Source organism: Zea mays, chromosome 4 (assembly GCF_902167145.1).
Source record: "Zea mays cultivar B73 chromosome 4, Zm-B73-REFERENCE-NAM-5.0, whole genome shotgun sequence".
NCBI lineage: Eukaryota > Viridiplantae > Streptophyta > Magnoliopsida > Poales > Poaceae > Zea > Zea mays.
Window position 1 is genome coordinate 245,504,638 of NC_050099.1, and position 13,991 is coordinate 245,518,628.

General features: G+C 44.5%; 2 protein-coding genes and 1 long non-coding RNA gene across 3 annotated transcripts; all 3 read right to left on the reverse strand.

The window, feature by feature from the left end:
• Positions 1–1,647: 1,647 nt before the first annotated feature.
• Positions 1,648–4,109, reverse strand: LOC103654906 (sugar transport protein MST6). The gene is made up of 3 exons (XM_008681714.2): positions 3,628–4,109; positions 2,530–3,485; positions 1,648–2,436 (listed from the first exon to the last, which is right to left on the reverse strand). Exons 1-3 carry the CDS (start codon positions 3,761–3,763, stop codon positions 1,963–1,965), a joined length of 1,566 nt encoding a protein of 521 aa, XP_008679936.1. The 5' UTR covers positions 3,764–4,109; the 3' UTR covers positions 1,648–1,962.
• Positions 4,110–4,940: 831 nt separating this feature from the next.
• Positions 4,941–7,278, reverse strand: LOC109946112 (uncharacterized). Its single transcript, XR_002269362.2, has 2 exons — positions 5,450–7,278; positions 4,941–5,337 (listed from the first exon to the last, which is right to left on the reverse strand). It is a non-coding gene; the product is annotated as an uncharacterized lncRNA (long non-coding RNA).
• A 2,574-nt stretch (positions 7,279–9,852) lies between these two features.
• Positions 9,853–12,491, reverse strand: LOC103654907 (putative F-box protein). The gene is made up of 3 exons (XM_008681715.4): positions 11,296–12,491; positions 11,054–11,215; positions 9,853–10,949 (listed from the first exon to the last, which is right to left on the reverse strand). Exons 1-3 carry the CDS (start codon positions 12,259–12,261, stop codon positions 10,584–10,586), a joined length of 1,494 nt encoding a protein of 497 aa, XP_008679937.1. The 5' UTR covers positions 12,262–12,491; the 3' UTR covers positions 9,853–10,583.
• Between the last annotated feature and the right edge of the window lie 1,500 nt (positions 12,492–13,991).

The following is a 13,991-nucleotide window of genomic DNA, read 5'->3' on the forward strand; positions in this document are numbered from 1 at the left end:
ACACTGTCGTCAATTCATCGTATGCAAGCCTCTACGCAATTCTAGTAGCTTGACCTTCAGCTTTATATTGAATGATGCAATCTGCTTAATCAAATGAAATTATTACAAGTTTAAGGCTAGTTGAGCAAATACAACACAAGTATATAAGTATAGTTAGCAAGCCAAATGGGACAAGAAATGACATCAAATATATTCTCAAGGGTTCGGTTGTTTGCCAACATCCTTCATCCTCATTGTGGCAAGTCTAAGATCGATAGATGGTTCACACGCAAATTGTCATCACGCGCCAAGCCCATAATTACGGCTCCGTAAGAACTACACTAAAGAGGCACTCCAAGAGGCCATATTTTCACTAGAGTTACTCTTCACGAAAGTCTCTTAAGGAATGATCACAAGAGCCCCTCATAATGATGATCAAAGCTAACAACAATCTCCAATAGCCACTCAGTGAACATATGAACTCCTACCCAAGTCGTTCAACTAGCGTCATAGAATGCAACAACTATATTGATGCACTAGGAGCTCTCTAATATCACCTAGATGATGATTTACAAGATGCAAACGACTAAATGAGTGAGGTGTGTTTCTCTAACCTCAAGATGTGCTCACAAAAGTATGGAGTGTTAGGATATCAGCCAAGGCTAGACAAGTGGTCTATTTATGGATCCACATTAAAATCCAATTGTTACTTCTTGGAAGGTTGAAATCGAGGGCCTCAGACATGTTTCGTGCACCACCGGATCGAACACTTTTAGTACCTGCCCAACATATTTAAACCCAAAGTTTATAAGGTATCTCTAGCAGATCCCCTATTACATCTTCTATTTCATCCACTATTTCAAACTTCTATAACGCCCCGTTTGGATCACTGGAATTGAATTCCATTCTAATAATAGTAATTTAGACATATATCAATTAAGCTAATTCACTTTTATATGAAATATATTTGTATACTATTATTAGCAAGATGTCCTACATATTTATGTGCTACATTTTTACTATAGAGGAGTAGAACGAAGAGTGTCATATAAGTTATAGATTAGAAACAAATTCTAATCATGCATAAAATCATTTCCTATCCTCCACCCTATGAATTTGAGATAAGCTTATATCTGAACTTTGGAAAGTGGTGGAATGCCAAATTCCAAACTAAATAAGTTACTTTATTGAGTGAATTCCAATTCCTTTAAAATGGAGGGATCCAAACGCCCCGTAAGGCATCTCCAATAGATTTAATCGGTCAAATCTGAAGCCTCACTTCCAACGGCGCTGACAGACACCCGTCCAAAGTTCCCAAACTTCTGACAGCTTTAGAAGAAGTCTATAGACTATAGAACCTACGAGAGGTTGTTGCTGCCTTTAGGAAGTTACGAGGCCGTAGGAAATTCAAAATTTTAGTGTAGTGTCTTTACAACAGTGTCAAACAACTTAATATATAGTTCTGTGTCCCCTAATTTACACAGTTTACTGGAAACAGTCTAAACTACATGATACCTCTATCGTGTATTTGTTGCTTTCACCGAACACATCCTACGGTACAACTTCATAATGATGACTTTTTTATGTGAAATCATTTGAATCCCCAATAGTATGGCTCAGCAAGTTCTCATAATTTGCCATTAAAATTTGTCAAAAGATCTCATACGATGAAACGGCCAAAATAAAATATGTAGATCTCGAATGTTAGAATAAACAGATAAAAAAATCTAGACACCCGTACAATATATATACGCTAGCTAGTTAAAATGCAAGATGTATATCATAACTAGCTGGGATTACGATCAGTCTACAACAACCATTCATATATGTTCTAGCAGCTATTGAGTGATATATGACGTAATTGACTTGGGTTTAATTAGTTTTAGTTGGCGCTTGTGTACGTAATTTCCTTCATCTGCCTGCCTGCCTACTGCATATATATGATGCATGGGCGATGGAGACTGCATGCATGGACGACGATGATCAGCTCATCTCTAGCGCTATCCTCTTCCTCATCTCGGCGTTGCGGGCGTCGTTGCCGGTGTCGATGACGAACTTGCGCCAGAACCAGTGCTTCTTCCAGACGTGCGCCATCTCCTCGACGGGCACGCTCTTGGTCTCCGGGAGCAGCATGGCGATGAAGAGCGTCATGAGCAGCACCCAGGCGCCGAAGAAGTAGAAGAGGCCGAAGCGGAGGTGGCAGAGCAGCGTGAGGAAGATCTGCCCGATGAAGGCCGTGAAGAACATGTTGACGGCCACCGTGACGCTCATCGCCGCCGACCGCACGGCCAGCGGGTAGATCTCGCTGGGGACCAGCCACCCCATGGGCCCCCACGACCACGCGAAGCCGGCCACGTACACGCACACGAACAGCACGATGCACATGGCGTACTGCTCCGAGATGTCGCCCGTCCCGCTCATGCCGAACTGCAGCCCGATGAACGTCCCCACAAGGATCTGCCAGTGCCAGGCAAGAAGAATCATGCACCATGGATGCTCGACCATACATGGAGGCTAATTCATTTCATTAATGGCGGTGTTGTGTTTTACCTGGGAGATGATCATCTGCGTGCCGCCCTGCAGGAAGAGCGCGCGGCGTCCGATCTTGTCGGCGGTGGCGATGGCGACGAAGGTGGAGAAGACGTTGACGAGGCCGGTGATGACGGAGGACACGAGGGTGGCGTTCTGCTTGAAGCCGACTGTCTTGAAGAGCACCGGCGCGTAGAACATGATGACGTTGATGCCGGTGAGCTGCTGGAAGAAGGGGATGAGCAGCGCGAACGTGAGCTGGGGCTTGTACTTGCCGCCGAAGAAGAGCTCCCGCCAGGGGCACTGCACGGCCTTGGCGTCCTCGCTCGCGGCGGCCAGGTCGTCGAACTCCTCGCGCACGTCGCCGACGCCCCGGATCTGGGACAGCGTCTTGCGCGCCGTGGCCGTGTCCCCGCGCTCGACGAGCGACGCCGGGGTGTCCGGGATGGCGAGCGCGCCCAGCGCGATGACGGCGGCCGGGATGGCGCCGAACGTCACGGGGATGCGCCAGCCCCAGCCGCCCGAGACCTTGGACGCCAGGTAGTTGGTCATGTTCGCCGTCAGGATGCCCACCGTGATCATGAGCTGGAACAGGATGTTGAGCATCCCGCGCTGCTGCGCCGGCGCCACCTCGGAGATGTAGAGCGGGGCCGCCTGGATGGAGATGCCGACGCCGGAGCCGACGAGGACGCGGCCCGTGAGCAGCATCGGGAAGTTCACGGACACGCCGCCGATGCACGCGCCGACCACGTACGCGGACGCGGCGGCGAACAGGGTCCACTTGCGCCCGAAGGCGCGGGTCATCGGGCCGGCGAAGAAGGTGGCCACCGTCGCGGCGAGGAAGAGGGAGGAGCTGAACAGCGTCAGGACCTGGCTGTCGAACTTGCAGTACTGGTTGACGACCACCTGCCTCTTCATCTCCTCGTAGATGGAGGGGAAGAACTTGACCAGGAACGGCTCCGTCGACGTCAGCCCGGCTTCACGTACGACCACCACGGCGGCGACGGCGACAGCGTGGCAACAACAACAACCGTACGACGTCAGAGTCAGAGCAAGCCAAGCTCCAGCTAGCTCGAGAAGAGATCACAGCTTGATTCTACTACGGTGTGCGTCACTCACATGTGAGGCCGATGTCATAGCCGAAGATGCAGCCGGCGACGGAGGCGATGAAGCACGAGAAGATGGCGATGCCGGTGACCTCGCCGGGGTACGTCTTGTACCTCGTGTGGTGGTGCACGATCACGGCTCCCGGCATTGCGCCCGGGTCACGGGTCCCGCGGCGACGCAACCAAGCAACAACCAGCAGCCGCTGGCGACAGTCACGGACCGGCGGCCCGGTGATAGATCAACGGCGGCGGGAGAGATAGAGGGGGGGTGCGCGCCCGGCCCTCGTGTTGGTCCTTCACACGTACGTATGTGTCCAAACAAGAATGCGTCAAGGCCAGAGCAGTGAGCACTTAAACCGGGGAAGGGCTCGGCGAGTGGCGCGGCGGCAATGGTGGTACGTGCGCGATTGGCAGAAGGCTGCCGTGTGTCCCGTCCTAAATCGTCGGACGCATGCATGGCACGGTGGTCGCCATGCGCGCGTTCTCTCCGGTGCTACTCGTGTCGTCCCTCCCCAAGAATGTCTCCGTGGTTTCAACCGTCAGCCACGATTTCGCATGCACCGCCTAATCCTGGAGAGAACTCCCTCTTCCCATTTTTAGCATGTCGCATGATGCATGCAGGCTGTTCGTCGTCGAGCAACTTTCGAGTTCGTTCTGCTGTAGGTAGGCTCAAGAGTGTGAGTGTCATCCGGACGGAGGCAAATGCAAGCACTTTTGCTCCCTCTGTTAAATGAAATTAAGGGCTTGTTTGGTAGCAAGAGGAATAAATAGGTTTGAGAGGTTAAAATCTCTCACTATTCAATTTTAAATAAAGAAGGATCCTAGCCTCTTTACTTTTAGGGGTTAGAATCGCCCAATATTCAATTTTGAATAACGAAGGATTCTAGCCCTCTTAAATCCTTTCATTCTCCTCGCTTCCAAACAAGCCCTAAGCATACTGTAGTTGAGACTTGAGATTCAATAGGATAGTACCTTAGAGTCAGAATGTGGCGTCTATGTATGGACACTCATAGGGATGATAATGGATTATGATCCAAATACTTCTTCACAAAATGACAGAGTTTTAAATAAATTTTATTTTAAAAATAAATAAAAATAAGGCATGATCTTAATCCGATCTGATCCTTAAATCTTATGGTGTAAAATTTAGAGCACATTGTCACCCATAGACTACCTCTTCTCTTTCTCGATTGTTGAGAAGATTTGTGTATCATCGTAGTATTAAGTGTCTATTCGGTTCAACTGTGGCGGTGAAGAAAAACTACATTTGACTATGAGCTATAAAAAACTGTTATAACTTTATAGGGTATCATCTACAAAAAAAAAAAAACAGGTGTAAAATATACCTCTTATCTTTATCTCTTACAACAACCATGAATAAATTGTTTATTCCATTCATTAAAAAATATTAAAAACCAAAAAAAATAATAAAAAAGTGTCTGAAGTATTCTTAGAAACATACTAAAAACACCTGTTTTCTAAAAGGCAAAAAAACCATTAATTGGTCTTTTAGCTTTTTTGAAGCGGAAGCATCCTTAAAAACCCTCTTCTTCCCGTTGCTAGAGAACTTCACCAGCTCTGAACCGGCGTCACGGACATCGTCTTCACTTCACCTCACCCGCGTTCCTGAAGAGCTTAGATCCTTCCGTTGCAACTCTGGGGACGGGTGGGCCCATCGGAAACATGGTGCTTTCTGTACATAGCTAGCTGATGTAGGCTTCATCTTAGAGCAAGAGCATGCAAGGTTAATAATATAGTCCACTGCTAGAGGTACAAATATAGTCTTTATTATGCTTGCTAATAGGAGTATAATAAAAGGTTGGGTGCACATTTACCTTTTCCCACTTGTCTACCGCATCGTGTGGAGGGAAGCTGCCAGGCACCAAAAGTAAGTGATTAATTACAGTAGACATACTTGCAGTGGAAGGAACAGTGGCGTGAGTGACAGTATCATGTCATCTACTATATGATTGATTTACTGAACTGTGAGCCTAAATGGCTAAATATGAGCGTTATCTATCATATCAATGAACACCTCAACAATCTTAATAAAATGGTAACAAAGATGGGATTTACTGAAGTATTATTCATCCCATAAACCCGAGGATGGAAGATGCACCAGTGCACGAAATGCGAAGTGCAGGCCGCCAATTATTCAGTCTCATGAGGCTAACTACTCCATCCACATAGAATGCAAGTATAGATTTGTGCCGATCAAACTAGTTTAAGTTTGATCAAATTTATAATATATACTATTTACATTTATGTTTACAATAAAATTTTCTATGGAAATATATTTTATAATCAATCTAATGATGTTTGTTTTATATTATGAATGGTACTATTTTTCCTATATATAAGTTTGGTCAAGTTACAGAAAAACGAAAATTACATCTTTTTATGGATGGAGTGAGCACATTGCATGAGATAAGTTATTACTCTCCAGTGCATAAAATAATACAAGAAAACTAGCTTATGTCCGACTAAATTTATAATAAATAGTACTAATACTTGTCTTAAATCAAATTTACTAAAAACGCATTCCATCAGTGTAATGATATCTACTTTATAATATAAGTATGTTGCACGATTTTAGTTAAAGTTTAAATCGTTTAACTTATAAAAAAAGAAATAAAGAGTAAGAGACTTGAGAGTTACATTAATCAGAACAGAGAGAGTACAAAATATTTTTAACACGAGGTGCACGCGATGGAGAACCGGTACCGGTTGGTGAGCACGGAGCAGGTACTGATACTGTGGACCATTGGCTAGTTGAGACAGTACTGCCGGTCCACCACAGACCACACCCCCATGTGATCGAGCGACCAGTGCCTTCGTTAGCTCACAATGCAAGGTCCGTACTTTTTTTTTAAAAAAACGTAAAAGGACAATTGTGGGTACCCTGCAGTCTGCACTAAGCACACAAATAAAAAAACTTGAGAACAACAAAATAGAGGTGCGATGTGCCCAATGTGGAGAGCTACTGGACAGGGCAGCTACAATCCCAAAAAAATAACTGGATGCAGCGCCGAGAAGGCCCTCCACCAAAATAACAAATGTGAGACTAGAAAGAACCCAAGTGACAAAAGAAATGAGCAAGACATCTCTGCAAAAATAAGCTATCAATCAAATGCACACAAACTAAGAACTCTGCACGCCAACACTTGAATGAGGTTGCTGTAATCTATCAGAATAAGCGAGCCCATACTATAGGATGAATCAATGGCATGTAGAGTAAGGGGCTACAGATGTTTGGCGAGCCGTAGTAGTTACAGGCATCAATCAATAAGCTATGCTCTAGCAACTGTGGATAGGGTAGGAGTAGGACTATTTGTTAATTCAGTAATTATAATAAATTGGTCATGCACTCCACTCTATGCCCTAGCAACTTTGTGGATGGGGTAGGACTATTTGTTAAATCAGTAATTATAATGAATTGGGCAACCATACTGTAGCACAGTTGCTAGACAACAATAAATGCAAGGACTAGACAACAATAAATGCAGTCTTAATTCTGAACACAGAACCCCCACCCCCGCCCCACATACGTACACTAGTATTACAGAACAAAAAGTCTAAGGGGGTGCTTGGGAACAAAGTTTTTCTGCAGTTTTGGAAGAATACTACAGTATTCTCAAATACTGCAGTATTATATACATAATGGTGTTTGGCAAGCTGGGTAAAATCTCTGTTTTCAAAACTGAAGTATTGCAAATACTATAGTTGTTTTAAGGCATTCTAAACTTAGCTCTGGACCTCAGTTTTCAAAACTGCGGTATTATAAACTACGGTATTGTCATAACTAAAGTATAGTATAGTATTTCAAAAACTGTAGTTTTCAAAAACTTTGTTCCCAAACAGGGCCTAATTGGCCACACACATACTGTTAGAGTATAGTGAAATAGAAGGCTCAGGGAAAAACATGTACAATGTACTAGAAAGGACAAGAAAAATTAAGAGAAGATAAGGACGCATTAGTGTATACTAGCCTTCAATAAAAATGGAACATTTGCTTACCGATCATTTAAAATAGAGTGCGGGACCATACAGGCATCCATCTGAATCTGATCACGAAACATTAGAAACATGAGTGCAGGATCGTAAACACATTCTGCGGAAATGACAGGAAGGACAAGATATAGCTTGCAGACAGACGACGCACCTGAATACAAGTGCTTAGATAGTGCAGATGCCTGTTGCCAAACGTTACAGACATCTGAATATATCTCAAGTTTTCAGTTCTTCATAAAACTACTATGTAAAAGCTAAATCAGTATGCCCATGTCAAAGATTCGATGTTTACGTGTAATCCTAACTCGATAAATCCCCCAATCCTCAAAGATCGTTCTTTTCATGGTATTCTATAGTTACTTGTTACTCAACTTGTTTGAGATTAAAAATGCTTTGCTGCTGTGTTATTCTAGTTATTGAAGGTAGACCAGTTATTCACAGACACCATTAACCCCGTTAGTTAATTACTTAAGTGTACAGGTCCCTTCAATGGAAAATCATTTATCAAGTTGCAAGAAAGTTAGCATACATTACTCAAAAGAGCTAAGAGCGGTGTTGCAAACAAGAGTTGTCTCTGCCCTAACATATACTCTCTCCGTCCCAAAATATAGTTCTTTTTAGCCCATTTTTTCTGTCAAAACATTCATTCAAATGATAATGAATATAAAAAACTCGACCTAGGGAGGATGAGACAACCCCAAGTATTGTATTAAGAAGAAGACCTTCTCAGTTCTCAGTTCTCACACAGGTCGAACAACATATCTTTCAGATTGAATAACACATATCTTAACAAAGTTTGGAGTGTGGATATATCTACAAGGGTTGAATAATAAAATTGTGCATCTCCACTGCAAGGTCAATCCCAGTAGCCCCACCACTAATTCACACAAAGTAGGATATACCTTCTTTTTTTTCTCATCAGCATAAGCAATCTTTTCTGAAGCAGCATATCACTCTCTTTTAAGATATTGTATGCACTCTCTTATTCCTATGTTTTACAAGTTGGCAATGTAAATAGAGAAAATAGATAGGTAAAGTACTTTTCCAACAAATCTGTTCTATGATTGCAAACTACACAATAGCAAAGATTAATGAAAAAACTGGCATTGAGAAAGAAATCACAATAGATTAATGGTTTCCATCCAGTATTTAAAAGATTTACTTACTCCATTCCAAACTATAAGACGTTTTAGTTTTTTAAATAGATTACTTTTAGTATGTACCTAGATATAATGTATATCTAAGTACGTAGAAAAAATTATATATCTAGAAAAATAAAAAAGTCTTATAATTTGGAGGAATGGAGGAAGTAGTAAAAATGCTTACTGGTTACTGAACACAGCTTGCTGCAAAGGTATACTTCAAGTGTGCATTTCTATTGATATTAAAACAAGTCTAAAAGAGTATGCTAACTTACATTTCCATATATGAAGCAGTACAGATAGACACATTGAGTAAAAAAGCAACGGTAAATTGCATGTTAATAGTCAAGTGGCCAACATGTTGCTCCCAACAGAACCACATAAATTTTACGTCACTTGTAATATATCTTGAAACACCAAGCTGCATAAATCAAAAATCCATTTCCACAACTTCGCATCAAGTATGATTCCTTGTAGCTGGAGATTATTAGGCAGCGGCCAGCCTAAAGTTTCAGAAATAATTGATTCAATTCAAAAATATGAAGGGTATGCACGGATATGGCTGCTTCAAACATACAAGTGCATAAGAATTCTCAAAGCTACTAGACACCTTTACCAACATTATCCATATCATTTTGCTATGATGTATGGCACTACAGCTCTGCATGGTTTGAAGGATAAGACATAAGTGCAAAGCACTACGGTGATATGGCTTCCACTTCACAAAAGGAGCACCATAGAATTTCCACAAATATGGTTTCATCCTGCAAAGCTAGCTAAGAACACCAGAGTCCAAAGCATTTCATCTCATCTAGCTCCACCACTAAAACTCAATGACATCAAAATAAATACACCTCCTCACCACCTCACCAGTAACACCAAAATGAGCACATATGAATTTGGTCACCTGAAGTCCTGAACAACCCGTGTATGACATTTTAAGGATGTAAACCAATACTGCCAACAACAGACTGTCAACTATATATTATTTTTTTAAGAAAAAAGGCAGGAGCTCTGTCATTCAGAGGTGTTCCAGGTTTTGCAGACACACAAGACAACCAGGATGGAAGTACAAGAAATGATAGTTCCCTTAGAGATCTGCAGTATCATGGATATAATATGAAAGAAAGCTTTAATGTACAGAAGTCCATATGATTATATCGCTTTAAGACACATGTCCCATCTAAGCAACAATAATTTCACCCATACAACAAACAGAGAAAGCAGATGTAGAGTCCATATATACTAGGTTAATATAATCCTAACCGCACAAAAAGACAGTTTTATAAGATTCCCCTGATACATCTTTTTTACATGAATGACTCAAGACAGATGACAAGTTATATGAAACTTAGCTCAGAAACAGAAACTATACCTATTTAGGAAAAAACTGAAAAGAAAAATATAATGCAACTCCCAGATTAAGCAAGAGATATGCACATGCTCCATCTATCTAGAACCACAAAGTTAACCTACCAATTCAATTGTACGACAAATAAAATGAAGGTTGTTGTGTTCCAATAGATGGTTGGCTGTGTACAACAGCAACTTATAATAAGCCAACTCCAAAGAGATCGCGAACACAAACAGGGGGAGAAGAGAGGGATGAGAAGAAGAAAATGTGGAAGATCAGAACAGCTCTCATTTCAACCGCTATGCAGGACTTCTTTAGTAACACAAATTGCAAAAAGAAAACATATATCAAAACTATGTATGCCTTGCAGATACTTTTTTCCCCATGTCTGTTCTCTAAAGGCTAGAAATCTAAAACTATAGGAGCAGAAACTGGACTACAACAGCATTTCCTCATTTCAAGCTAAAACCTGACAAAGACCTCCGAATGCAATTGCTGCGTCTGAGCATCAGGCTCACTGAAAAATATCTGCGTATCTGTTGAAGCTCTTTCCAGATGCAATATTTCTTTTTTTAGAAAATCAGGCAGCGTATCTGACAGTGTCTTGCGGAGTCCTTGAGGGTGATCCTCCTTAGGAGCAATCAGAAATAGTTTCTTCAGACTACAAGACTTTCTAAGCAGAAATCCTACTAGTTGCATCTCATTGCGGTGCCCCTTGAAATTTGTCAGCTTGGCTAAGCAAAGGTTTTCTAATCCACCTTTTGGTGGATCCTCCTCCGCCACCTCCAAGAAATTCTCCGTGAATGCATCACCGGTGTTTGTCGGGAGCTGCATGTCCGGTGGAGCATGTTGACAAAAAGATCAGATATCCATAAACAATATAAACAGTTGAATGCAGTTTTTCATGAAAAGTAAGAAGAAAAAATAGAGACCTGCACAAAGAGACGCTCCAAGCGAGGACACGGGCAGGTCTTGAGGAAGCTATAAATGTCAGCAAGGTTGGAGTTGGCCATCCCGAACGTGAGCAACTGGAGCTCCCTTAAGCCATGCAGGTTGCCCTCCGAGCCGGCCTTGGCTGTGAAAGAAGAAACATACTACAAGGCAAGGCAAACAAGTATAAGCGTTGAGGCAGTAAAATGGGCTGAAAGGAAATGGCACAGACGCCTGAGCAAACCTGGAGAGCAATGCTGCAGAGGGTGAGGACAGTGAGGTTCGACAGGCGAGGAACTGCGTAGGGCAAGTTGGTGGCGGGAAGGCCGGTCTCTGGCCCGCCAGAGCAGAGGTAGAGATGCTCAAGAGAACCCTTAGCTCCAGAGAGAATGTTGCTGGAGAGGAAGGTACCGCTGAACCGGAACGACCGGAGACGGGGCGCGACAGGGACCCGGAGCTCGGTGGTGCGGGAGCAGTCGACGACGGTGAAGCTACTGAGGTTGGGCACCCCAACACTGCTGAAGTCGACACGGCGCAGGCGGCGGCAGTAACGGAGGTCGAGCTCCCGGAGGCGGGGGCAGGCGGCGACCATCCGGCGCAGCGCGGCGTCCGTGAGGAAGACGGAGTGCAGGTGGATCACCTCGAGCGTGGCGACCATGGCGTTGTTGACGGCCGTGAGGCTGAGCCCCCGCACCGACAGGCGCGCGAGCAGCGGGCTCCCGACGGGGAACTGCACGGCGAGCGCGCCCGGGCGGCGCGTGGCCCCGCGCGAGCCCCGGGCGGCGCCCGCGCCGCCGTCGGCGCGGAGGTGCAGGTCCTCGGCCTCGCACGCCGCCGCGTAATCGACGCAGCGCTTGAGGTCCGCGTGCGCCAGCTGGCCCCCGTGGAAGGCGAGCGAGAAGCCGTCGACGCGGCGCCGCCCGCGGCGGTCGATCCCGGCCAGCGCCTCGGCGCGCGCCGCGGCCGCCGCCCCCGCCGCGCCGGGGGGGAGGCGGATGGTCACCGAGGAGGGCTCCGGCCAGCGGTACGCCCAGAGGCGGCGCCACCGCGAGGAGAGCGCGCCGGTGCGGATGGCCGATTTGAGCGGCAGTAGGCTCAGAATGTGCAGGCGCAGGACGTCCGGGAGATCCGAGATGCGGTCCTCCTCCTCCTCCTCCGGCTTCTCGTGGGCCCCTCCCGTACGGCGCCGCTTCTCACCGTGCCCCGCCATTCCGCTCCTCCGCCAGCCCCTATCGGCGCCGCATCGGAGGAGGATTCCACGGGGTAGGGGGGTTCGGTCGGGCGCAGCTACAGAGGAAACGGAAGGGGAGGGGAAGGGGGAGAGACGTGTGGAGGAGTCTCGCTCGCCGCCTGGCCGCTGTGCGGTGGCCTCTTGTGCTCGCTTCGGGACTCTCTCTCTCTAGTCTCTGTGTCTGTGTTGCGTTCTGGTGCTGGAGTGGCTGGCTACTTGTTGCTGTTGGTGGTGGTGCGCTGCGCTGGTCACTAGGCTCGCGCTCCTCCGCCCGCTCGCGTCGGATCGGACCCCGCCCGGGCGCCCGGCACAGCCCCTTTGCGTTTGCGGTGTGCTGCGACGTTGCCCATTCTGGCTTTTCGCCGGGTCGCCGGCTGCGACCCTTTTCACACACACCAACTGACCAACACCACAAGACGACCGGCCACCCCCGCGGCCCTCGCGCGCCTTGCCTTCATTTTTTTTTTCTCTCGCCGTCTGGCGTCTGCTGTTCACCGTCATTCCAAACTTTACCTTACAGTCTTGCAAATAAAATGACTCCTATTTCAGGAAGAGGAAGAAATACGTCTCCTCTTCTTTAGTGCTCCTGCTTATTTTTTATACCAAGTTTAGAAACCCGTTTTCTCAAAAAAAATCTATTTTTTAGAAGAAACTCTTGAAAAATAGAAATCTCTCAGGCCCCGTTTGTTTCGTTGGAATTGAATTCTATTCTAATAATTATAATTTAGACCAAATTAATTAAGTTCATATATTTATATATGTAATATATTTGTATATTATCCTAAATCATATGAGAGAGATAGTTATATACTACATTTATGTTATAGCGAAGCAAGTAGAAGAGTGTGCTATAAGTTGTGTATCGGAAAAATAGCATGTAAATCTATAGAATCAATTTCTATCTATCAACCCATGAATTTGAGATATGCTTATATGATAATTCTGGAAAATGGTGGAATGTCGCATTCTAAAAAAATAAACTATTTCATTAGTAAGATTCCAATTTCTCTAACGTCCCGTTTGGATCGTTGGAATTGAATTGCATCCTAATAATAGTAATTTAGGCATATATCAATTAAGTTAATTCGGTTTTATGCAAAATATATTTATATACTATTATTAGCAAGATGTCAGAGATATTTATGTACTACATTTTTACTAAAGAGGAGTGAGACGAAGAGTGTCATATAAGTTATAGAGTAGAAACAAATTCTACTAATGCATAAAATCATTTCTCATCCTCCACCCCATGAATTTGAGATAGGCTTATATCAGAATTTTGGAAAGTGGTGGAATGTCAAATTCCAAACTAAATAAGTTATTTTATTGAGTGAATTCCAATTCCTCTAAAATGAAGGGATCCAAACGCCCCGTAAATGAAAGGAAACAAACGGGACCGTAAACTAGCTCTTAGTGAAATTTGATGATCCTTTTAGCTAAAAACATCTGCTATGTGTTTAAGGCCTTTCCTAGCTCTTTACGACTTATGTATAAATAAATCGACGACTTTGTTCTCGTGGATGCGATCTGTAAAGCGTGGGTCCAATTCGATACGACGTGGATTCTAAAAGCATCAGGATGCCTAAGAGATGAATAAGCTAAACTAATATAAAATTTCTTGTAATAATTAAAGTTTACGCTTTATCCTGTTTTGTTATGTCTATTACTGAAATCCGTGCTACCATAACAAAATTATAACACTTTTTTCT